Here is a 26,610-nt window from a genome sequence, read left to right on the forward strand (position 1 = left end):
TATTATTAAAAAGTCAAAAAACAACAGATGTTGGCATGGATGTGAAGAAAAAAACAACTCTTATACATTGTTGGTGGGAATGTAAATTTGCAATCCTCTAGGGAAAAAGTATGATAATTTCTCAAGAGCTAAAAATAGAATGACTTTTTAATCCAGCAATCCCAGTACTGGCTATCTACCCGATGGAAAAGAAAGTATTATATCAAAAAGACACCTGCACTTGTATGTTTATCACAGCACTGTTCATAATAGCAAAGTCATGGAATCAATCTAAGTGCCCATCAATGGATGAGTGGATTTTTAAAATGTGTCATATATATACAATGGAATACTGCTCATAAAAAAGAATGAAATCATTATGGGCAGCAACATGGATGGAATTGAAAGGCATTATACTAAGTGAAATGAATCAAATAGAAAATCAAAAATTGCATTTTCTCACCTATATGTGAGAGCTGAACAATGGGTACACATGGACATACAGAGTGGAATAACAGACATTGGAGACTGTAAGGGTGGGAGGGTGTAGGGGGGTAACAGATGAAATACTACCTATGGGAACAATGTTCACTATTCAGGTGATGGGTAACTTAAAAGCCCAGACTTCACCACTACACAATCTATTCATGTAAGACAACTGTACTTGTACCCCTAAACCTATAAAAATTTAAAATATATATATATATTTTTTAAAAGCTATGGGTCAGTTGATAATTTAATGAAAACACTGTAGAATTTTAACTGTGAGTACACATATGTACATAAACTTACAATCAATAATGAGACTATTCAGAAAGTGGTAAGTCGTTAAATAATGGGTTACTCTTCTTTCTAAATGAAATAGAAAAGGTTATGTTTCATAAATACAAATAGGGGTACTTCATTCCACTGGTACTGTGCTTCTCAAACTCTAATGTGCATAAGAATCACCTGAGAATATTGTTAAAATGCAGATACTGATTTAGTGGTCGGGGTGGAACCTGGAGGACTGCAGTTCTAATAATCTCCAGGTGTTGTTGACACTGCTGGCTCAAAGATCACAATTTGAGTAGCAAGAAAATAAGAAAATTAACCCAAGAAACAAAAACCAGCCACCTGCCTTAAAATTCATTCTAGGTCTCCATATTCACTTGTTGTAAGAATACTGATTCTGCAGGAATAAAACTAGTTTGGTAATAAATGAATCTTGAACTACCTTTTTTCTATTAATTATTTTTTTCTGTTATTGTAACTGTTCTATGAAACCATATAGATTCAGGTCAGGGAAAAGAAAGAATTGTTTGCTAGTGTTCAACTGCAAAACTTTAATTTGCAAAAATACTTCTATTCGGCTACCAATCCATACCTATTAAATATAGAATCAATTTGCTTCACTTTGTTTCTTTTGGCCATTTACCAGACTGCTTCAAATCAGGAAGAAACAAAAGCCCAAAGTTTGAAAGTCTAGGAATTAATGTACCACACAGTAATAACTAAATAATTATGCAGGGTAATTAATAACTATATAAATTTATCATTATTGGGTGATTAATCTCCAAAAGACACTGTAACATCATTTCAAGCACATTCCAACCTAGCACAGATACAACTAAGAAATTAGAGATCAAATGGCCAGCTGACACAGAAATTCTAAGTTACACACAAAACTCATATAAAATGTTTATGTAAATAATGTTATTAGTTAGATTGCCATTCTCATGTGAGCTATAAAACTTACGTTCCCTGATTTTCATGGTTAAGAGGTCACTGAATCTCCTCTCCCAAAAGACATATGTAAAACACAAATTACTAATCCATACTTCCTATGCCCCAAACTCAACCTCTCACTCCTCTCACCACCAGCAAGTAATAAAAAACCTGGTTATGAAGCTCCTTCTATATGCATGACAGTGTGCTAGTCTCCCATCCTCATCTCCAAAGAGGAAACTAAACTGAAAATCCTGTGTGATCATCTCCAATAAAACGGCTAATCGTAGCGAGGACTAGGGTAGCATTATGATGGCAAGAAAGTCCTTAAAATTTCTCAAGTGTTACTCCAATATCTATATTTAACTTGTTCTGTGCCTAATCATTCAGAGCTTAGCAGAGGATTTTCAAGTAGGCCAGGTCATTTGTTAGGATAAAATCCTCTACTCTGTCCTTAAAGCATGTCCACATCTGTTCAAGTAACAAAACCATACCTTATTTTCCACAGGGTCATGATCTAGGGCATAAACCATTCCCATCTGCTGGCTGAGCAGAGTTCCATAGTCTGTTCCATCAAAATGCATGTGTCGAATATCTTGAGAATTGGCAAACAGCAAAAATGGTTGTGGTCCTGTTAACCAAATTTCAAATATGGCTGAATTTAAAACGTGCCTTAGAAACTAAGAGGCATCTCTGACTCTTCCCTTTCACTGTACCTTTTTACCGAATTTCTACAGTGCTTGTTTTCTTAATTTCCCTCTAGTGTGGTATAGGTGAAGACAGGCAAGAGGATGTCCTCTTCCAGGAGGTGACATATTGCCAGAATTTCATCTCTGGCTTCTTCCCTCTCCAAGTATTTGCTTTTAAAAGCTACTTACTTATAGAAAGAGACAGTGTTAAATAACCAACACCATAGCTAAATGATGAAAGTCTTAGGGTTATACATCTTCTTGATTCACACATACTGAAACACTAATATTAGTAGATTGTATACTTTCATGTCCAAATAAGTAACTTTCCCTGGCCTGGGCACTTCTCAAAGGGAGGCACAATGATTTGAGTTAATAGCAAGACCCTTGATAATTTTAAGGATTTAGGTTATGCTATATTAATGAAGGCCCTGAGAAGTTAACAGTATTGTGGTTTCACTAGGGCAAGGTGTACAGGATCATCATTACATGACAGCATTATGAGCATTGTATGTTAAAAACATAATGAACCTTCAGGAGATATTAAATCAATTTGGTATAAATCTAGAATTTCCATGGCTGTTGAAGGATGCAAAAGAGGTAATATCAGAAGACAAAAAAAATAGCTGAAGCATACAACTTTATATTGAATTTTGACATAAAAAGGACAGAATTTGTCAGTGTTATGATTATATTCACTAGAGAGATAAAAATCAAATCAATCAACAAATACTTCTTAAATGCCTCTTAACTACAAACTGTTTTAAGACTATTCTTGTCATGACTTTCTCATATACTAAAAATATCCTATCTGATATTATGGCAAATCTTTGCTGGATGCTAATTAAGAACAGAAATAGTCCTTAAAAGCCTGGTTACTAGTTATATTGTTATTACTCATATTATTCATATTTACAGTGTGATTTGCTTCTTTTCCATTTCAAAAATACAAAACCATAAGCAGTTAACTTTCCATCTTTCTAAACAAAAGGTTTTCATGAATCTTTTTTCAGGGACACAGTTCCAAACAACCACAGCACTAACCTGAAGCTGCACAGCTTTTTTTATCCAGTTGTAGGTCATACCCAGGAAAGCAATCACATTCCCAGGATACTGGGCTGAGAGGAATGCAGAGCTGGCTACATCCACCATTATCAGGTGAGGAACAACCTACAAAAACAATTGCTTGGTAATGATGCTATGTCATCCAAAATATAATTATTTTTCATCAAAGGATGGGGGCGAGCCAACCATTTGTTGATTTTGTTTGTTTGTTTGTTTGTTTGTTTTTTGAGATGGAGTTTCACTCTTTCACCCAGGCTAGAGTGCAATGGTGCTATCTCGGCTCATTGCAACCTCCTGCCTCCCGAGTTCAAGCAATTCTCCTGCCTTAGCTTCCCAAGTAGCTGGGATTACAGGCACCCGCCACCACGCCCGGCGAATTTTTGCATTTTTAGTAGAGACGGGGTTTCACCATGTTGGCCAGGCTGGTCTCAAACTCCTGACCTCAGGAGATCTATCTGCCTCAGCCTCCCAAAATGCTAGGATTACAGGCATGAGCCACTGCACTCAGCCCATATGTTGATTTTTTAAAACATTTCCACAATCACTCATATGGTTGCAATCAAGGTTATTTTTCAGAGATAAAAATCAAAATGTCACCCTATAACCCAACATCTTGGATGTTAATCCTTCACATTCCAGTGGCCCTTTTCCTCTTATTCTACCAATGAGTTCAGGAGCAAGTGCACTGGCAGCTGTCTAGAACGAAAAATCCATTTGATGAGTTTGGCAGCTGGTCTAGCTCTTCCTAGTAATTTTTTTCTCTCACACATTTTTAGCTGCTTGGCTTTGTTTTATTAGAAAATCAAAAAAAACACACACAATTCTTCTGCTAATTCTGAGTTACATCCAGTTATCTATACACTTAAGTCTCTATGAAGATAAAAGTAGAGAGGTGTTTATTAGGTGCAAGAAACAGACTAAGCACTCTGCATGTGAAGTCTCATTTAATCGAGGTGGCAAGTATCAGTATCTCTGCAGTTGAAGAAACAAAGACCAAGAGAGGGCAAGTATCTAGACCAAAATCAAAACTGCTAGTAACTGGTAATGCTACCTCAGGGCTGTCAAGCCTCAAAGCCCTTGCTCATAACCACTACACTATGCTGTCTAAACAAAAACAAAAACAAAAAAGCCAAAAACCCAAAAATACTAAATTTAAATCTATGTTAATCTGTTGTATCAATATCTTTCAGTATACAATATTGGAAAATCGATTCTTCTTTGACAACAAGATCAATTTTTAGATGTCACTGAGCAAATGTATGTTTTCAAACAAACAAAAGGTAAATAAAGCAAATAAACTCACCGCTACATGTTTTCCCATCTCTCTCAAGCACCGAGCCTTCAGGACAGAAACATAAGGGACCTTCTGATGTCAGAACACAGTCATGGCTGCATTCAGACACATTGCTTGGACAGGAAACAAGTTCTAATTAATAAAGAACAAGGTCAAGATTAGTATTAAATCAGGTTTGCAAAAATTTATTGCAATCAGTTGCTAATATTGCCAGGTGATCCTCCTGCCTTGACCTCCCAAAGTATTGGGATTACAGGTGTGAGGCACTGTGCCTAGCCTTAATTTTTTAATGTATAATAATGGTATTGTGGTTATGCCTGAAAATTAACTGGACATTAAATGATAGGAAGGAATTATAGTTAAGTTTTTTAGATACAATAATGTATCATGATTATGTTTTTTACATGCCTATCTTTTAGAGATATACAATGAAATGTAGTACCCAATAGTTATTTTTAAAGATTAACAAATTAAAATAAAAAAGAGATAGACAATGAAATATAAGGTAATACAGACAAAGAAACAGGAAAATACCTATAATAAATAGATTTTAGATGATTTGTTTCCCAACCTTAGAGGTTCTGATTGGATAGGTCTGGGGTAGAGTCCAGTCATCCATGGTTTTTGTTTTGTTTTGCTTTTTGAGACAGGGTCTCACTCCATCAACCAGGCTGAAGTGCAGTGGCTTGATTTCGGCTCACTGCAGCCTCCTCCTCCCAGTTCAAGTGATCTTTCTGCCTCAGCCTCCTCCATAGCTGGGACCACTGGCGTGGGCCAACATGCCTGGCTAATTATTTTTTTTTGTATTTTTAGTAGAGATAGGGTCTCACCATGTTGCCCAGGCTGGCAGTCATCCATGTTTTAAAAAGCCAAACAAAATAAAACTCCAAGGTAATTATGATGCACACTGCTGATTGAAGATCACCAACCCAGATCATAGCCACCTTGGGACAGCATTAGGAGATATACCTAATGCTAAATGACGAGTTAATGGGTGCAGCAAACCAACATGGCACATGGATACATATGTAACAAACCTGCACATTGTGCACATGTACCCTAAAACCTAAAGTATAATAACAAAATTTTAAAAAAGAAAATGAAGACAAATAATGCAACAAATACTTGTTGCTATGACTTACGATGACATCGTTTCCCATCAGGAAGCAGAACAAATCCTACAGGGCATGTGCAGTAATAGGATCCAGGGGTGTTTTTACACCCAAGAGTACAGCCATGATTCCAAAAAGCACATTCATTAACATCTGCACAATGACAACAGCACAATACATTCAAATGGCTATTTTTGAAAATAAATTGTGCTATCACTAATAAGTCATCACAACGCAGGGTATCTCGCATTTGTATACGCTGTAATTGATCATGGAAAGTCTGTTTTCCATACTCTAGCAAAGGGTAAAATAAGTCAATTAAATGATGATAAAAGTCATTTCTATTCTGTCACATTTTATGCCTTTGTTTTCCCTGAGATAGAGTCTGGCTCTGTCACTCAGGCTGGAGTGCAATGCCACGATCTCAGCTCACTGCAACCTCTGCTTCCCAAGCTCAAGTGATCCTCCCACCTCAGCCTCCTGAGTAGCTGGGACTACAGGTGCATACCACAACACTCAGCTAATTTTTGTATATTTTGTAGACATGGGGTTTTGCTACATTGCTGAGGCTAATCTCGAACTCCAGGACTCAAGTGATCTGCCCGCCTTGGCTTCCCAAAGTGCTGGGATTACAAGTGTGAGTCACCACACCTGGCCCAGCTTATACTTTCAAATACAGATTTTCATATTAGAGTAACCGTTGTGAAAAAGGTAGTATTATTTCCCTTGAAATGATATAGCATGCCATTTAAGTTAGGGACTCCTGAAAGCTCTTTACAAGCTTAGGACATTTCCTATTGTGCTCTTCACCCTTTAAGACTGACCAGAGCCCTTTCCCTAAATGTGGAAACCTTCTCCAGCAGTTTTATTCTGGCTGAAGCCCCAGCTTTCCAGCTCACTATCTCTATGCCATGGCTTTCACCCATTGGTCCCATGTAAGCAGGGGATTATAATTAACAGGCAGATGCTAGATTTACCTGAGGTCTCACCCCAGCTAATTCCACTGGATGTGTGCTGCAGCCATTGGATTCTTTTCATCACTAAACTACTGCACCTTCCAGGAAAAAGGACATAGTATTTCTCCTGAGTTCATTGCACTTGGTCCAGAATCTCAAAATAGGAGGATCCCTAGACAAACCAGCCTGGTTCAGTTTCCCAGGCTTTCTACTAGATCTTCTTGGGATAAGATAGGAGTCACATACTCTCTGAGACTCTTACGATCCCTATGAAACCACTCCCCTAAAAATGTACACATACTGAAATTTTGCACACAAATGCAGAGGTTGGTAGAATCCACTTAGACAATCCTTGCCTTGTATCAACCCCTAAGCATCCTCTCAGAGTGTTTGATCTAGAAACACAAGATATGAAGATAGGAAAGTATTATAAAGGCTTCACAAACAAGAAAAAATAAATAAAACATAGTCTTCAGGGGTTATGCGGGGGACGGGGAGAATGGACTTGAAGTTGGTTTTCCACTGAGGCTCTGGCTGGCCCACTGAAGACAAGCCGCTGGCTCAGTTGAGCATTCCTCCCCTCAAGCAGCGACTCTTCCATTACCTTCACAGTACTTCCGGTCTCGACTTAGGGCGTATCCCTCTGCACACGTGCACAAGTGTGACTGGCGGTCTTGCCCACACACAGTGCTGCTGCAGTTTCCTTTCCTCAATTTGCGAAGTTTCTGCTCTAAAAGAGAAGATGCTTTATTTGGAGTGGGGCCGTGTTTTGACAGAGGACACTGCTAAATCTCTTCCCGATTCTTAAGAGGTCTTACCTCCCTACAACGTCTGCAGCTGCATCTCTCACGGAGGCAAACTTAGCCAGAGCCCAGATTCCCCAGCATCCCGAAGCCCATTTTTTTCTCCAACGGTATTACTTCTCCGAAACCTCTCAGGATTGGGCATCCTGATTAGCTGGAGATGTCATTTCTTAGGTTGCGAATACTGAACACTACTTACTAGCTTTTTCATTCTAATTTACTTTTATCACAAAAAAGCACACAAATTCTGCAAATGAAATAATCTGCTTAAGAAATAAAAACAGATTCAAACCTAAGAATACTTTTTTTTTGAGACAGGGTCTCCCTCTGTCACCCAGGCTAGAGTGCAGTGGCACGATCTTGGCTCACTGCAACCTCAGCCTTCTGTGTTCAAGCGATTCTCCTGCCTTGGCCCCCTAAGTAGCTGGGATTACAGGCACACACCACCACACCCGGCTAATTTTTGTATTTTTAGTAGAGACAGGGTTGGCCAGGCTGGTCTCGAACTCCTGACCTCAAGTGATCTGCCCACCTCAGCCTCCCAAAGTGTTGGGATTACAGGCATGAGCCACCGTGCCTGGCCAAGAATACTTTTTAAGTGTAATAGTTATAGGTTAGATATTTAGCTGTTTTTAATATCATTATTTAATGAACATCTTTCAGACTCAATATATACCATTGCCATATCTCTGCTCCTCAAATTTCTGAAGTTATTGCTGCCAGTGTCCCACGTGTTCCAAATATTCCATAATAAACAGTAAAATCTGCTCAGTGAGTTGGGTGTTTGGGTTGAATTAGCCAGCTATATTGAACAAGTGGTCAATTTTGTACCATTGATTTTCAGAGCCAGAATCAAGGGCTAAACTAGTAACACCTACAGTTGGCCCTCCATATCTGTGGATTCAACCAACTTAGGAATGAAAATATTTAGGAAAAAAATTCCACAAAGCAAAGTTCCAAAAAGCAAAACATGAATTTGCCACATGCCAAGCGCTATGTTGAATTCACAAGAATGAAGTGATGTAGGCATTGTATTAGGTATTATAAGTAATTTGGAGATGATTTAAAGTATATGGGAGGATGTGGCTAGGTTATATACAAATACACCATTTTATATTAGGGACTTAAGCAACTGCAGATTTGGGTATCTTGGGGGATAACAATCCCCCACGGATACTGAGGTACAACTGCATATCTCTTTCCAAAAAGTTAATGAGATTTTTGTCTCTTTTGCACCTTATTTTTTGCCCATTTTAGAAACAATAGGACCATTGTAACATACTATGAGAAATACAGGAGTAAGCTTGAGCATAAGGGCAGATACCTAGAATGCAGGTAGATACAGAGGCCAGAGGTCTGGCAAGAGGTGAAGGCCAAGGAAAACTATTGGGGTCATGGATTCTGAAGCCATGGCATTGTTAAAATCAGCTAGAGCTGATGTATCATGGGAAAAGCTGACGACCTGAGGAAAGGACTGCTGAGAATACCACCATTTCTGGGAAGGACACAGGAAACAAATCAGCAAGAGTCTGAGCAAAGTGGGCAGAGGGCCTGAGACTGTTCTCCAAATAGGCTTGGTTTCTCTGATCTGTTTATCTACTAATAAAGAAGTCTCCTCTGTCTGTACCCATTTTCTTCTACTTCAAATCTCAAAAGATAAAATTTCAACACATTTAATTAAATGGTCAAATTGGCTTTTACTTGGGATTCATGAATTGGGCAACATCTTGTCTAAAAATAGACAGATGCTACACTGGCTGTGGCAGCACATTCAGTTTTGTGATATCACTTGAGCATGATACATATAGTGGATTGGTTAACATCAGTTTACTTCAGGTTACTTTCCTCGTAAAGGTTAAACCAGATGGGATTTCCTTATGATACCAGTTAAAGCTGACCTGTTTGGGGATTTGGCTATCATCTCTCTCCTGATCCCTCAGGGGGTCAGATAAACAAGTTAGTTTTGGTTTGTTGACGTGGAATTTTAGCATGAGTGACTTCATTTTGGTTTGGTCTGTTGGGGCCTATTGCAGGAGCTCAGTCCAAATCAGTTGCCTCCCATAAATTTTATTTAACATCACTAGACATGACCAATAACAGTAAGATTCAGTAGAAACATATCCTTGCCCCCTTGAAAATGTCCCTAGTGTACATTGAGATAACCGGAGAGTATGCCACCCTCTAGAGATTCTGATTTGGTAAATCAGAGGCTCAGGAATCTGCATTTTTACAGAATCAGGAGTGATTATGATGTCAGGAGGCTGCTTCACACCACACTTTGAGAAACATTAGCCTAATGTACTAGTGAAACAGTACACCTTCATCTTAGTTACAAGTAATTACTTTTAGCTAGTCTGTATTATTTCCTTAGTTATTTTGAACCTGTTTTTTCAAATCTCTTTACAAAATTAATTGCAAAATCAGTCTTGTCAACTTTCAATACCATTGTAGTATTACCTGCTAAATCAGTTAAGATTTACATTGAATGTTCTTATGGATAATTGATTCCAAAAATTTTATTTCTTGCCTATGATTTTTATGCCAATTATACATGTATAGTTACATTATTTTTCATGTTCTAGTGCTTCACTTAAACTATCAAAATTTTAAGCAAAATTAAAAATAAAAGGGCCTAAATTTTAAAAGTAAATGACTAAAATTAGAAACTTGTAAATATTGGAGACAAAATTCATCCACTTTAAATTTCTTTTTAAAAAGCAGTAATGTGTTTAACTTTTATTTTTACAAACTTTACAAGTTAACAACAACAAAAATCCAGGAAGGTTTGCGTTGGCCTTTTAATAGCATTGAAATGCTACACTTTCTTGAGGTAACAAAAAATTGAAACATCATGCTTCTTTTAAAAAATCTTTCCTTTGCCCTATAAAAATCTTTCCAAACTCAGCATGCTGGATGATTACTGGATTATGAATCAGGAAAACTGAATTTTGTCTTGGTTCTTCCTTTTACAGCACATCACTTTATCTCTTTGACCTAAGTTTCCTAATTCACAAAATAAACTTGTTGAAATAGATATTCGCTGAGATCTCTCTTTTAAAAAAATTCTATAGTTATAAACAGAATTAAATGTTGGTGAAAAATTCTTCTGAGTTTATACTTCTAAAGATTATCAAACCTTAATTACTGCTTATAGTATGGTAACAGAGAATCAAACTGTCTAATGAAGAAAATAACTATTGTCTCAGGTATAGAAAATGCTTTATTCTTCTAGATCCAGTATATATTTTTCTTTTTTGCCATACATTTCTACTACCTCTCACCTGGATTTGTATCTGTTTTTATCACAATCATCCCCATTGTCACCACCACAATTATGTATATGCATCTTTCTTCCATTGATAAATTTCTGAGGATAAGGCATGTGCCCTATTCACATTTATAGTCCCAGTAACACCTAGCATGGTGCCTTTTACAACATAGGCATCCAGTAAACGTCTAATACATCCACAAAAAAACCCTGTGATCATGTCACCTGCAACCTAACTCCCTATTTGTTTTTTCCTCAAAGTTCCAATCAACCTTAGAGCTAGAACTCAAAACAGTTTGCCACAAGATGCTAGCCAGTACTTTTTCCACTATACCATGCTGCTGATGGCTTTTAGTGATGCTTATTAACAATATACAATCACTCTTCAATAATGGACATAGGCAGGAAAGAAATCACTATTCTCCTCTGCCTAGTTGTGCTGATGACGTGACCTGAATTCAGACACTAAACACTTTAAAAGGTCATTTTAGGTGGTGGCAAAACACAGAGGATTGAGGGTTATATTTTCTTTAATTAATCTCCTTAATCTTCTGCTGTTCTTTAGCTTCAAAATAGGCCAAAGCCAGCACTGAGAATGCTGCTGCTGACCTCAGATAACACCCCTTCTCAGAGCTGAGCAATGAGGCTTAATTACCTCTGAGATCAATTAAAGCTCCTAATCATGGAGTTTAATGTCCACCACCAACTGCACCTTCAATAACTGCCTGGCTAGCACACAGGCACTCATGAGCTTTACTATAGCCCAGTGAATCTGCAGATTTTACCCTGGCCCAGTTCTGAAACAATGCACTTGGGATTCCCTTTCCTGTTTTTTTCCACTGATCACATCTTTGTCTACCTCAAATTCCATGTAAGACTCACCTCATCAACAAAGCCTTTCTAGTCTCTTCCATTCAAACCCATTAACTTTGGTCATTCTAAAGTCATAACTAAATATTTGGCATCTCCAATATTTAGCACATAACAATAAAATTTTTGAATAACACTTTGCAAAGTATTTATATTATCACATTTCATTTTCATAACAAGCCCTTGAGCTATGCAGAGCAAGTATCATCTTCCATTTTACAGATTAGGAAATAGTGCCTTGTTAAGGATCACACAGAAAATAGAGTGTAGAACTGGGATGCTATTCCAAGCCCTTTGACTGTAACCCCCCCTCTTTTTACCAGATATGTAAAATTCTATGTGTGTGTGTTTATATTTATGCATGTGTATAAATATAAACATGCACATAAAATATGTTAGTTTTATGAAATGTCTATAAAAACCTGGTTATATTTTTGCTTCATTTATTGTCTTCATCATTAATGAGTTCTTAGTAATGACTGCCTCAACGTCCTCAAAAAACTTCTCAAACTGAACAGTATAGAAGTTTACTCTTGTCAGTAATAGAAATACAAGGAAGAAAATACAAGAATGGCCATTCTGTGCTGTTGGAATTCCTAATTACAGTAAAAAAAGAAAAAAATCACCTAGCCAGAATTTAGCCACTTGGTATCATATCCATCTGTACCCTTTTAGGAATCAAAAAGTAAATGAATCAACAAACTTAAAGCACTTTAAAAATAATGCTTTTGGCCAGGCGCAGTGGCTCACACCTGTAATCCCAGCACTTTGGGAGGCCAAGGCGGGCAGATCACCTGAGGCCAGGAGTTGGAGACCAGCCTGGCCAACATGATGAAACCCCGTCTCTACTAAAAATACAAAAATTAGCCAGGTGTGGTGGCACGCACCTGTAGTCCCAGCTTCTTGGGAGGCTGAGACATGAGAATTGCTTGAACCTGGGAGGCGGAGGTTGCAGTGAGCCGAGATCATGCCATTGCACTCCAGCATGGGTGACAGAGCGAGACTCAAAATAAATAAATAAATAAAATGCTTTTAACTCTTAGAAGAGCCCTTCAGGCCCATTGAGTCTTTTCTTATTGTATCCTCATTTCTGGCAGTTTGGTTGCCCATAGCAGGAAGATGGAAAATACAAGGTATGACATATGTACAACTATTATGTATCCATAATTAAAAATACATTTTAAAAAGACAAGGTGTGTATGCCTGCACTCCCATTGTCACCACCGCACCCCACCCACATTCACCAATGGTAGAAGTGGCTGCGTGAGTCCAGTGTTCTTTCTTACTAAGCCCAGATGTAGCCTTAACCTTGCATTCCAGACCGCCAGTGTCAATGGCTGCAAGACAGTTGGTAATTTCCCACACAGACTAGAAACTCCAGGTCAGGGTTCCTTCCAGAGAAAGATAGTACAATTTGAGTATCAAAATGGTAATAATTACAGTGAATAAAAATGTCAATTATTTTTTAAAATCCATGACTTTATAGAGATGATTAAAGAAAAAGTGACCTTTGGAGAATACTGGAGGGTTAGGACACTAACTCTTTATTTTGAAAACAGGTAAATTAAGAAATAGGATCGAACACTGAATTTACCTTTCCTATAAAAGCTCCTCCTCCTCAGGACAATCATATATCTGATTTGGAAAGGCTCCTCTTTGTATAAGAATCCCAGCTAATATATGCATAAACAGTGATAGAATGTCATTGCTTTGAACCTCTAATAAAAAATGGCTCCAGGCGGTGATAATCAATAGCTTCTAAAACCATTAAGCAAAAGGCTGATGGGGAACTTGCAGTGGCTGGACCAGGCTGGTGACCTCTGAAATGCTAATTAATTTTGAACATCACGAAAAAGAATAAGAACCAGCCCCATGTGCCTTTTAATGTGATACAAAGGGGAAGCTTACAGAACCACCTGCCGTGCCACCCATAAAGCATTCTTGCAAACAATCTGATCCTGATCAGATTTCTAAGCCTAAACTACCAATTTATAGGTAACAAGGAAATTAGAGAAACATGTGAAATGACACATGGGGATATAATCTGCAAAATCCAGAAAGTGAAAAATTCTACAGGACTAATGATCTGGTTTCCTGAATAAACAAGTGGCAAGAAAAAGCCTCAGGTTAGAAAATAAACAGAGGCCACAGCCAGGCATGTGAAAACCTGTAAGATGTGAGAGCCAGCAGCAAGAAAGAAAACATAAAAACGATAAAGAGCCATTTCAAGTATTTAAAAGACATTTCAAATGGCAGCCATTTGGTGTCAGGGCAAACCCACCTTTGCCCCAAACCAGTCCTATGCTTGCTGCAATGGCATGTATCCTTGTAAATGTGACTCTAGTCACTAAGAAAATGTCAATAACTACAAATGATGCTAGGAAAATATAGCAATCCATATTTTACTAATATTTCCATGAAGAATAACAGAATTTTATGTGTTTAAACTAATAATTTAAAATTATATGAACTAAATATTTATCTTTCTAGGATGATTCTTTTCCAGTGGTTTCAAAATAACCAAGATTTTATAGTAGACACTCCAGCAACAAAATAATCAAAATGAATTAGACTCCCACCTTGGCAATTTTAGCTATACTAATTGCTTCCAGAAGCAAGTACATTTCCAGGTGGAGACAATTATCCTTCATGAACTCACAGGATTAAATTCAGCCATCTTTTTGTGCATGAAATGAATGTAAAGCATTTTACACAGTGTTAGTCATAAATAACCTTCATTTCCCAAAGAATATGCTTTTGAAGCTCTCTTATAGCTTAAAACTGAAATCTGCATTTAAAGAATACAGAAAAAAGCAAAAATATTTGGACCTTTTACAACATAATATCTATGAGCAATAAAGTAGCTGTAAAATCCCCAGAAGTTGAACTTGAAATAATTGTCATTAAGATGTGTACAAAAATGTTCCCACACTATTTCTGAGATTTGTATAATAGTGTAGGTATCAGGGCAGCCAGGATATCTGGCTAATAAGTTTAATCATGCCAACAAAAAATGTGAGATTCATTCTGTGCCTGTTTTCGGACAGCCGGGGAGAAGTAAGAGAGAAAGAGAAAGATTTTAAGTTTCTGAAACTGAAAAAAAAAAAATTAAAGAAAAATGTAACAAAAGAGAGAGAAATAGGGTTTTGACTCCATGATCTGTGCAAACTGAAGCACTTAACTACCAGGAGGCGATGGATAAATAATGATATGTTGAATTACAGGCTTCTCAAAACAAATAAGGTACATCTAATATATGAAATGATAGATAATAGAGTGTATTTGGAGAGGCAGCATGTTATCAGTCTGCCTGGTTTCAAATCCCAATTCCACCACCCTGTGACCTTCAACAGGCTCTTGTGACATCTCTAAACCTCAGAACTTCTAACTTATAATATTACACTAATTATCACACTTAATTAATAGAGCTGCTGTAAAGATTAAGTGAGATATTATAAGGAAAGCCCTTAAATTATCACAAGAACAGATAATTTTGTACCCATGCAATAATTATGGCATCTCTGTGAGCCAAGAAGTTGCATGTACTTAGATGGGTCATTTCAAATTCTAAATGAAACAAACAAACAACAGCAAAAAAAACCTATGTACTCAGATATTACGTATCTTTAAAACTTATTCCTTATTATATTATTTAGGAGATAGAGTGCCAAAGAATTTTTTTTCACTTAGTTTTTTTTTTTTTTGTGGGGGGTGGGGTTTGAGACAGAGTCTTGCTCTGCTGCCCAGACTACAGTACAGTGGCCCAATCTGGGCTCACTAAAATCTCCGCCCCCTGGGTTCAAGTGGTTCTCCTGTCTCAGCCTCCCAAATAGCTGGGATTACAGGCAGACGCCACCACACCCAGCTAATTTTTGTATTTTATTTTTATTTTATTTTATTTTATTTTTTAGTAGAGACAGGGTTTCACCATGTTGGCCAGGCTGGCCTTGAACTCCTGACCTCAAGTGATCCACCCGCCTTGGCCTCCCAAGGTGCTGGGATTACAGGTGTGAGCCACCGTGCCTGGCTTGCTTGTTTTTTCAACTCTTGTTTCTTAAAGTCATTTAGGCATTGGGAATGCAATGGAAAGTTGTATTCTCTGTCCTCCAAGGACTAAAGAATATAAAAAGACAGACAACTCCAGCAAAGCATGGTAAGTGTCATATGATTAGGGAAATTCTCTGAGAACACATTCCCTGAGAATACCTTCTCTGGAACAGCTAACTTAGGCTCACAGTGGATCAAGGAAGGTGTTCCTGAAGGAAGTCATGTTGGAGCTGTTTCTCAGAGGATGAGGAGAGACAGCCGGTGAAGAGACGGAGGTGGCAAGTTCCTGAGCCTGCAGACTGGGCTGCAGGAGAGAGCAAGTGTGCCTCATGAAAGGAAAGTACATCTTTGAGAATGGTTGCAACAGAGAATGTAATATAAACAAGGGTGAGAGAAGAAGCTGAAAAATGAGCAGAAGGCTTGGTGAGCCCAAGAAAGAGACTTCACTTTAATTATTGGTGATTAGGAATTGTCAGCGGATTTTAATCAAAGAGTGACATGACTGGGCCTTCTTTTTTGAGGGATTATGCTCCCTGCAGCAGAGAAAATGGAGACAGGGATACTAGTCAGGAGGATGCTGGAGAGAGAAACCTGCAGGAAGGGCAGAGTGGTTAGATCGTAAGGGGTAGAATTGTTGGGATGCAGAGACTGATTTCGTGGGATGAGAGTGAGGAAGATGAAGGAACAGGCAACTCCTTGGTTTCTGCTTTGGGAGATGTGGTGGAGAGTGATGCCATTTACTGGGTTGATGACACTAGAGGGAGAGGAGCTGGGGAAGGGGGAGGTGAAAGTTGGTAGGTTAGTTATTTTCTATGAGCCTGAAACACTTGCAAGAAATCCAAGTAGACATGCTTACAAGGCAGATAATTATAAGGGCCTTGATAAGGATATTTTTACTGAGCCCAAACACATGCATTTTATGTGCCCACTACAGGACCAGAGCTTGGAAGGTGCAGACAGCAAGCAAGCATGGCCCAGAAGAAGGACCAGGGCAACCGCTCTTCAGGAAACTGGTCAGATCATCAGAAAACGGCCTGATGGTGAAACTGTGGCTCTATTACTTTGACTTGGGGTGCAGCATGCAGACATATCTGCAGCATGAAGCTCCTCCAGAACCAGACAACCTGAATCTACAAGGCAAGGACTTGTTCAAACCAACAAATCAATCTTCCATGTGAAGCTCTGTGGCTTTGCCTTTGTAAGCCCCTCCCTTGCCTTGGCCAGATCGTCTTCACCAGAGCTGTTCCTTTTTGTATATTATGAATAAATTCCCATGTTTTAAGTCAATTATCTCTGTAGTTTAACTCTATAGCAGATCTTTGCAGATTGACACTCATTATGCCTGAGTCCTTTTTAAAAAAAAAATTTGTCTAGAGCTCAAAAAAAAAAAAAGAGGTCTGAACTACAAATAATAGATTCAAGAGTCCTGTGGGCTGCTGCATAGGAAATAAAACAGAAAAATGACATGGGTTGTGTCACCTTTAAAGAGTAATGATGCACACAACCGTATGAATAGTTCTTAGAAATTCCACTCAAGAAAAAACTCATTCAACTTTATTGAACACACCATCTCTAAATCACTTGGCCCCGAAAGGTTTTTTTCCCCTACGTAACCTCATTAAATCCCATAGAACTAGAGTTTTGAGGCCAGGCACGGTGGCTCAAGCCTGTAATCCCAGCACTTTGGGAGGCTGAGGCAGGTGGATCACCTGAGGTCAAGAGTTTAAGACCAGCCCGGCCAATATCGCAAAACCCCATCTCTACTAAAAATATGAATTAGCTGGGCGTGGTGGTGGGTGCCTGTAATCCCAGTGACTTGGGAGCTGAGGCAGAGAGAATTGCTTAAAACCCAGGAGGCAGAGGTTGCAGTGAGCTGACATTGCACCACTACACTCCAGCCTCCGCAATAGAGCGAGACTCCGTCTCAAAAAAAAAAAAGAACTAGAGTTTTGTAGAACATGCTTTGATAAATGATAGCTTACGCATTTTGCAAGAAGTAAGTTTATTGATACTCATATTTGTATATTTATATTTTATAACAAAAATAATATCAATCAGATTATATGATTTTTCTGTTATTTCTTCATTGAAGTAGTTTCACTACTAAATGCTTTGTAAAGCAAAGTACCACTTTCCAGATCACCAGAGGAGCTGCAATTTAGGCATAATATCCATGAGGAACCAACCAGCCCCTAGAGAAGTATGTCTTTATATCTGAAGGATGGGCTGGGCACAGTGGCTCAAGCCTGTAACCCCAGCACTTTGGGAGGCTGAGGCAGGCAGATTGCTTGAGCTCAGGAGTTTGAGACCAGCCTGGGTAATATGGTGAAACCCCACCTCTACCAAAAATACAAGAAAATTAGCCAGATGTGGTGATGCATGCCTGTAATCCCAGCTACTCGGGAGGCTGAGGCAGGAGAATTGCTTGATGCCAGGAGATGGAGGTTGCAGTGAGCCGAGATTGCACATTGCACTCCAGCCTGGGCAGCAGAGCCAGACTTCATCCCCCACCAAAAAAAAAAAAAAAATCTGAAGGATGTCAAACACATACATTGAAAACCTGATAAAATTTATATACCATCTCCCTAGGTGGAACAGTGCATATTTTCATCCAACCCATAAAATCAAGAGATCCACAGGCTCTACATCACAGGTAAAGAGCTCCTGCTTCCTAAGACACTAAAGCAATTTAAACCTAATCAATAATGGGCAAAGTAGCAGTGCCCCTGAAATCAAAAGTCCTTTGCCTGTGGAGTGTGTGTGAAGTGTATCCTTTGGTCAGTAACTGGAGCCAATCTCCAATGCCAACTGTCTTCCGGGTTCCGGATTTGTCTGTGGCTCTGCAGCTGGCAGAGGCTTTCCAATCAAATTCTATTACTTGCCACATTGTTTGGGGCCGCTCTTTAGTGAATCATTGTAGATTTTCTTCTGAAATTCATGCTTTCAGTTATCCTATTTGAACGCCCTGTCACAGAAGCTGAGTAGTGAGGGGTTCTGAAGAGACAATATATTTATGGTAGAAAGAACACTAAACTGAGAGATTGATGATAGGAAATTTTCCCCCACATTCATCATTAACTAGCTATGTGATCATGGAAAAGGTGCTCTATTTCTTCAGGTTTCTCAATGACGAAATAAGTACAATTATTCCTACCCTTCCTGTCTCACAACATTGCTGTGACAAACCGATAAACTAAAGCCCATGAAAACACTTTGAAAATTCTGAGGTTACATATAAATGTAAGAGAGGGTGATGGTGATGGCAGACATATCTCTAATTATTATGAATGGGACTCAGTAAATACTTATTCATAATGGTCCTTGGTTATGATTTTGTTGTGAGTCATCACCACTCAGACAATGAGTTGTATGTGAAGACAGCTTGAGTTGAAATTTCCCATGGAAGGTATGTAGCAATGTATCAGAGTCACTACCTTTATATGTAGACTATCTATACTACCATTATGGGTTTACCCATCTACTTTATAGCATTACTACTAGGTTGTTGCTATTTAATGTGGTGCTAGAACCCACAGTTGAACTGTTTCCCACAACTCTTGCTTTGTGAATTCAAGTGAGATTGTGCCACTGCACTCCAGCCTGGGCGACAGAGCAAGACTCCATCTTAAAAAAAAAAAAAAAGAAAATAGAAGATATAAACAATTCTATCTCTGTTTCTGCACTTCAGAGGGCTGTTTAAGGCTAACATTAAATATATTTGAAAACCTTCTTGAAATAAAACTTTTACATAAAGGTGAGATGTTAGCATCACATCATTTATGAGGTACGTTGAGCAGCCTAACGATTATAACAAATTTTTAAAAACCTGACAACTTTTTTTCCTGTAGGCCCCTTGTGGTATTTCATAAAAGCCTAACAACTTTTTTTTTTTAATTTTAATTTGAGACAGAGTCTCACTCTGTCACCCATCTGGAGTGCAGTGGAATGATCTTGGCTCACTGTGGCCTCTGCCTCCTGGGTTCAAGTGATCCTCCTGCCTCAGCCTCCCGAATAGCTTGGACTACAGGCATGCGCCACCATGCCCGGCTAATTTTTCTATTTTTAGTAGAGACATTGGCTGGACTGGTCTCAAACTCCTGACCTCAAGTGATCTATCCGCCTCGGCCTCCCAAAGTGCTGGGATTACAGGCCTGACAACTTTTTAAAAACAATTACATGCTAAAGAATTTAAACAGAGAAGACTACATTTAGAAGTGGAAATTTGGGACTGTGACTAGATTCGGTCAATCACTCATTCTTTTTACTAACATTTACCATCTAAAATTAATTTATTTATAAATATCTACTGTATATACAGTGGCTAAAAAAAACAAACAAAATAGACATGGTTTCTACCTGTATGGCACTTACAATCAAATGGGAGAGAGAATCCAAAAAGAAAGCAAATGAGTATGTAGTTATACCTCGTGATGAGCTCAATGAAAGGTGTACTATGAAAAAAGTAAGAGGTAAAGGGGCCTATTTTGATTAGCTTATCAGAGAAGACCTATCTGAGCACATGACATTTAAGCTCAGAACTGAAGAGAAGTCTAAGCCAAGGAAGAGTGACTGCAAAACCCTAAAGGAATGAAGGGGATTAGCATATTTGAGGAGTTACAGCAAGACTTGCACTAAGTTTTAGTGAGGGCAGAGATCACTAGAGCAGGTTGGTCAAATATTGATGAGACTGGTAAAATGCTGAACTTCAACCTAAGTGCAAAGAAAAGCTTTTGAAGGATTTTATGCAGGGGAGTGAATGCATCAGATTCAGAAAACAGAAGGATCAGTTGAGTGGCTACTATAGTAGGCCAAACAAAAATACCTGTCTGCTTAGACTGTGGCAGTGGCGGTAGAGAAGAGAAGCGGACATTTGAAATGTATTTAGAAGGTAGAATGGAATGGATTTGGTGTTGGATTAGAAATTGGGGGTGAGACAGTGGGAAAAATCGAAGATGGCCCTGTAAGATCCCAGAATATGCCCCTCCAAAATGGGAAGGATTCTTGAGCTTCAAACAATTAAAAAGAAAGAGATGCAGAAAAGCTCTATTTGCCTAAACGCAAGACATAGATTTACGAAGACAATAGGTACCGCCTCTCTACCAAGAATAACAAAAGTTAATCACTGAAGACAATTTTAGATCCTTATGGCCTGGCAATGGCTGCAGAGGTACCTACATTAACAAGCTTTATTAACTAGCATTTATCTGCCATTTATTTGCCTTCCCCCAAGTTGCTGCTCATAGAAACTCAAAGTCCTTTTCCTCTGTCTTGTCACTTCTCTAAAAATTTACTGTTCTTTATTAAAGATACTATATAAACTGGCATTTAAAGCCACCTCTTTGAGAGCTATTCATTCCCCAGGTTTCTCTCACGTATATATAAAATGTACATGTTAATCCATTTCTATTTGTTTTTCTTTCTTTCTTTCGTTTTTGTAGAGACAGAGTCTTGCTATGTTGTCCAGGCTGGTCTCAAACTCCTGGCCTCAAGCAATCCTCCCACCTCAGCCTTCCAAAATGTGGAGATTACAAGTGTGAGCCACCATGCCTGGCCTTCTATTTGTTTTTTTCTTGTTAATCTGTCTTTTCTTACAGGGGTCTATTATAACTAAGAATATATGAGGGTTGAAGAAAAAGATTTTTTTTCCCCTACAACCCGTCATTGTCTGGCTCAAGCAGGTGAATGGGTGGGAACTATGTGTCAGGCCCTGCACAAGGTCAATGATGACTCACCAGGCTCCTGGGCATCATCTTCTGCCTTGGGTTGTGCGAGTGGATGCACTACTTTCAGTTCACCAGGTGGTACAAATGATGAATGGAGGTTAATTCTAACCATATCCTTTCCAGTGTGTTTGTTGGCTATCCAAATTGTCTTCATTTTCCATGTTAAATAGAAGATATGGTCACCAAAAACGGACATTGCAAACACATTGTGCCTAAAAAGCAACCACAAAAGAAAAAAGAACAACAGAACATTTGTTCCTTGGCTTATTAGAATTTCACTTCATTTCAATTTATTGTCTGTTTTAACCACCTACCTTTTCAATTGTTTCTCATTTAAGTTTAGAAAAGTATATTAAGTTTAAAATTTTATTTATGTCCTCATACTCTGAGCTAATAAGATATAATTTCTAGCTCCAGATCCATTGTCTCATTCTTCTTTTAGTCATCCAATAAGTGTGATGAAAATGGGGAAGAAAATAGGAATAGGGTAAGAGTGGGTTTCTAGTGACATCAATTTCATATGAGGAATTTCTGCCTCTTGCCACAAAGCTGGGAAGTCAGTTGCTGGCATGATAGCAAACCAATGAAAGATAAAAATATATAACATAATAATTCCAAAAAGAATAACTATGGTCAACATGTGAGAACTTATTATGTGCCAAATACTCTGTTAATTATTTGTTTGTATTCATTTACTTTCCTTTCACAATAATCCCAAGAGACAGATACTATGATTATCCTCCCATTAAAGGAAACTGAGGATAAGAGAAGTTATAGAACCTACTCAAAGTCACTCATCTAACAGATGGTAAATCTGGAGCTTGAACTCAAGTCTTTTTTTTTTTTTTTTTTTTTTTTGAGACGGAGTCTTGCTCTGTCACCCAGGCTGGAGTGCAGTGGCAAGATCTTGGCTCACTGCAAGCTCCGCCTCCTGGGTTCTCACCATTCTCCTGCTTCAGCCTCCCGAGTAGCTGAGACTACAGATGCCCGCCACCACGCCCGGCTAATTTTTTGTATTTTTAGTAGAGACGGGGTTTCACCGTGTTAGCCAGGATGGTCTTGATCTCCTGACTTCGTGATCTGCCTGCCTTGGCCTCCCGAAGTGCTGGGATTACAGGCGTGAGCCGCCGCGTCTGGCCGAACTCAAGCCTTTTGGATTAAAAATCTATGGCCTAAACCACTATACCAGTTCCATTGACAAAAGTAAAATTAATTTATCTTGTGGACTTCAAATGACAATTGTTTTATTTTATACCAAGAGTAAAACTTACTGTGTTGGATGTTTACTAATGTGGACAGAACCTCCATCATAATCACAGGAGCAAATAAGAGAATTGCTTCCTTCTCTGTTGTACTGAATCCAAAACAGCCGCTTATCAAGCACATCCAATGACACAGCTGTTATTTTCTCTGATGTCTCCAACAGAGCCTTCACTTCCACACCATCGAGATCTGCTCTATAAAGGCTGCCAGCCACCTCTGAAGACCAAAATATAAACCTGAGGGCAAACACATTACATAGACCCAAAAATGAATGTATAGTGCCTTAAATGGCCAACTCTCTCAATGTTTCAGCAGCTCCTTCACAGGGCAAGTTTGACTATTTTGAATGAAAATTTATTCAAGTAAACACTGCCCTACTGTAGACATTACAAGTGATTTCAAGTTAGAAAGGGAATTATGCCTCTATAGCAGAAAACCATGATAGTTAGGAATATTTATGGGGGAATCCTGTCTCAGTTGAAATGCAGGCAACTGTCCTATAGAAAATGGTGCCTGTGTGCTGCAAAAGAGGGCTTTGGTCTCAGTGAGAGGATCCCTTTGAATTTAAAATGTTATACTTCTATCAGTCTTCACTAGATTTGTAAATATATTTCAATGTCTGAATACAGCAGAATTTACCTTTCTACTGGATCAACTGCTATATTTGCAGGATATTTTAAAGCACTTAAAAGAACGTGGGAATTATTTCCTTTCATATCTGTTACTGTAATGATTCCTTCCTGTTGATTTGACCAAATAACTTCTTCATTTATCCAATTTATTGCCATTCCAGAAACATTTTTCTCTATATTACATACTCTCTGAAAAATCAAATTTTAAAATTGTTATTAATACTTCCCCCATTCACAACAAAATTATTTTAATTGTTATATATAAAAAGTCTATTCTTTTAAGTACTTGTCATCTTCATGCATTTCCAAAATTGTTTAAATAATAAAATAGTCACAGATATGGTGACTTTGTTTTGATGCAGCATTATTAAACTTCCTCTGACCCCTAAGTAAATATTTCTGGAAATAGTATTTATATCATAGCTTTGAAACTAAAAATTATCTTACACACTATTTAAATTAGGAAGCCAACCATAATGTATTGATCATTTCAACTATAGTAATGGTGAAATTTTGATGCAACCGTAAAGACAGCTTATTCAATTCCATTTGCTAATGGAAATTTCCAGATCTTCAACTGAACTAATTCCAAGCTATGCAAGATTTCCTTGGAGTCTGAGCTTACAGACATGAACTCGATGAATTTCTCATTGTGGCCTTTATTCTTCTGGCCCTCCTCCTACAATAGGCCCCTTCCTTCCATAGTCCTTCAGGCTGTCACACTGTGACCAGAGTAGCAGAGCGTCTTTTTAGGCACCTTGGGCTGTATTCCCAACCCTTTCATGATAAAAATGCCCAACCAAAACCTTTCATATCTTAATTTCAGCCATGGGCAGGTAAGCTGGTCTTCTTGGGGGATGGAGGTTGCGAGGTGGGCAGAAGCCCCAATTTGTACTGTTAAAGATTTTCATGGTGTAAATATTCTACCATGGCAGACGTCCAGCTACCCAGGTGACATCACTGAAATCAGAGTTGGGCTGAAATTGCATAATCTCATAAGCCTGTGCTATTTCTATATCTCATACAAAGAAATCTAGCCAACTTATTTTACCATTGAAAATAATGGCCAAAACCGCAATTACCTTTGCACCAACCCAATCCATTCATAAATTAGCTCACCTAGGTAAATTGTTTGCATTTTAACAGTTGTCCTTTATAAACAATGTTTTAACCCAAAGGAAGGAATATAAGGATGGAATTTTAGGCATCAGGCTGATCCTTTCCTAATGACTTGACCTAAATTCACAACTATTTTAAGTTTTTCCATGTTCTTGATAGGAAACCCTTCAGATTCTTAGACTCAGGAGTTTAAAACTATACTACCAGATGTCTGGAGGATAATGAATAGCCATCCTTGTTAAAAGTGAGATTAGCAAGTATTGGAGATGTGATAAAACAGATTAGCACCTAATTGAAGCTTTTAAGAATAATTGGAAAGAGAAAGATTTGGCTAAAAAACAAAAAATATGGTGGACTTTGCGTTGAGAATCAACTCTTAAAGTTTCTCTAGTCACGTGCTCTTTGTAATCCATCACCAAATTGAGAGAAACATTCCCCCTGGGACTCACGTAAGGGTTCTACCAGCTAAAAAGAAAGATTAAGGATCTTTTGTATGTACTTGAAGTAAAGTACTTATCTGTCATCTGCTAGATTATTTTTTTTCCGGAGTGCAAGCACTGTGAGAATAAAAAGAAGAAAATTTTTCTTTCTACATGTCAGGTGCCAAAACCCATGACGGAGATTTTATACAGATAAAACAGGGTCTCTCAACTTCAGTACTATTGACATTTGGGGCTGGACAATTCTTTATTCTGGGGCTGTTCTGCACAGTGTGAGCTGTTTTGCAGCATCCCAGGCCTTTACCCACTAGATGCCTGTATCTGTCTCCACCTTCCTACCTCACCTACTTGTGACAACCAAAAATGTTTCCAGACACTGCCAATTGTTCCCTCGGGCAAAAATTGCCCCCCACCTGAGAACTACTGGGGTACCTTACAAATAGCAAGAAATAATCATGCAAATAATCTATCTTAATCATAAAATGGTGATCTGACTTAATAAACTCAGGTATTTTCAAAATTACATTCATATCCTCACTTTCTCATTTTGGGGCTTCTGAATACCAATGTGTGAATTTATTCAAGAATATACACCACAGATGTAGATTAAATAAATGCCTATATTTGGCAGACACACATTTGAACTGTTATATAATTTTCATTTATCTATACATTAAGTATTCAATATATTATATTTGTCAGCCTGTATAAAAACAGCTCAAACACTGTAGGTAATGGTATTTTACCTCTTGCCTTGACCCATTCAGAAAAACTCTTTGCAAAAGTTGTCTTTCTAAATCCACCCAATAGATTATTTTCTCATTATAATGAAAATCCATGATCACTGAGACACCAGCATCCACCACCAATTGCTCATAATTGGTTCCTTCTGTGTCAATCCTAAAGATACTATTTCCGTGGGAGAAAATTAAGAAGGGTGCAGGACCTGGGTGGGAAGAAAGAGACCAAACTATATACTTTTAATATTTTATCTCATTTAAACAAAATACTTCCCAATGACAACCAACACAAGCAGAAATAACTTTTAATTACTGGTTTTCTGTTTAAAATAAAGTCTATTTATAGATAATAAAGAGTTCCTGTAGATATTCACACTCCATTTTGTAAATTGTCTTCTCCACAAACTGATTATAAGACATGAACATTGGTAAATTATGAAAAATGAACTCTCTGAAGAGAAAGACACTTTTTACTCTTTATCCATAAAATACCTTTTTATATTCAAAAAGGAACCATCCACCATATTCTATTGTGGAAAGGATTTATATAAGTGTAAAATTTAATTATGTAAATTAGAACTAAAATTACAGATATTATCATTTTGGAAATGGACTCCTTGGGTCTTACCTGTGACCAGAGCCTTCAGCATAATGACCTAGAAGATGGTGGTAAAAACTAAAAGGTCTTACATGGAAGCAGGAAAAATTGAAATGCTGTTTCAATTTCAGAATCCTGTAAAGGTTCTGAAATATTTTGACCCTGTTAGCTTTACCACATAAATACAGGATGCCCAAATAAATTTGAATTCCATATATATTGCATCGGACATACACTAAAAATTTGTTCTGTATTTACCTGAAATTCAAATTTGACTGGGCACTTTGCATTTTTATTTGCTAAAT

At 38.0% G+C, this 26,610-nt stretch overlaps 1 protein-coding gene across 4 annotated transcripts in view; it reads right to left on the bottom strand.

Moving 5' to 3' along the window:
• The window catches only part of EGF (epidermal growth factor), a 98,725-nt gene that overhangs the window by 45,263 nt on the left and 26,852 nt on the right, over positions 1–26,610 (bottom strand). For 2 of the 4 annotated variants that reach the window (XM_063637772.1, XM_055273982.2), the window contains exons 2-10: positions 25,714–25,913; positions 23,416–23,597; positions 22,785–23,012; positions 21,523–21,725; positions 7,407–7,532; positions 5,877–5,999; positions 4,744–4,866; positions 3,420–3,545; positions 2,181–2,317 (exon numbers count right to left, since the gene is read on the bottom strand). In XM_063637772.1, coding sequence (XP_063493842.1) covers positions 2,181–2,317; positions 3,420–3,545; positions 4,744–4,866; positions 5,877–5,999; positions 7,407–7,532; positions 21,523–21,725; positions 22,785–23,012; positions 23,416–23,597; positions 25,714–25,913 — 1,448 coding nt within the window. The remainder of the gene's footprint in view (positions 1–2,180; positions 2,318–3,419; positions 3,546–4,743; positions 4,867–5,876; positions 6,000–7,406; positions 7,533–21,522; positions 21,726–22,784; positions 23,013–23,415; positions 23,598–25,713; positions 25,914–26,610) is intronic. The other 2 variants (XM_055273983.2, XM_055273984.1) reach the window with 1 other exon arrangement.

The sequence above is a fragment of the Symphalangus syndactylus genome, chromosome 4 (genome assembly GCF_028878055.3).
Source record: "Symphalangus syndactylus isolate Jambi chromosome 4, NHGRI_mSymSyn1-v2.1_pri, whole genome shotgun sequence".
Classification (NCBI taxonomy): Eukaryota; Metazoa; Chordata; class Mammalia; order Primates; family Hylobatidae; genus Symphalangus; species Symphalangus syndactylus.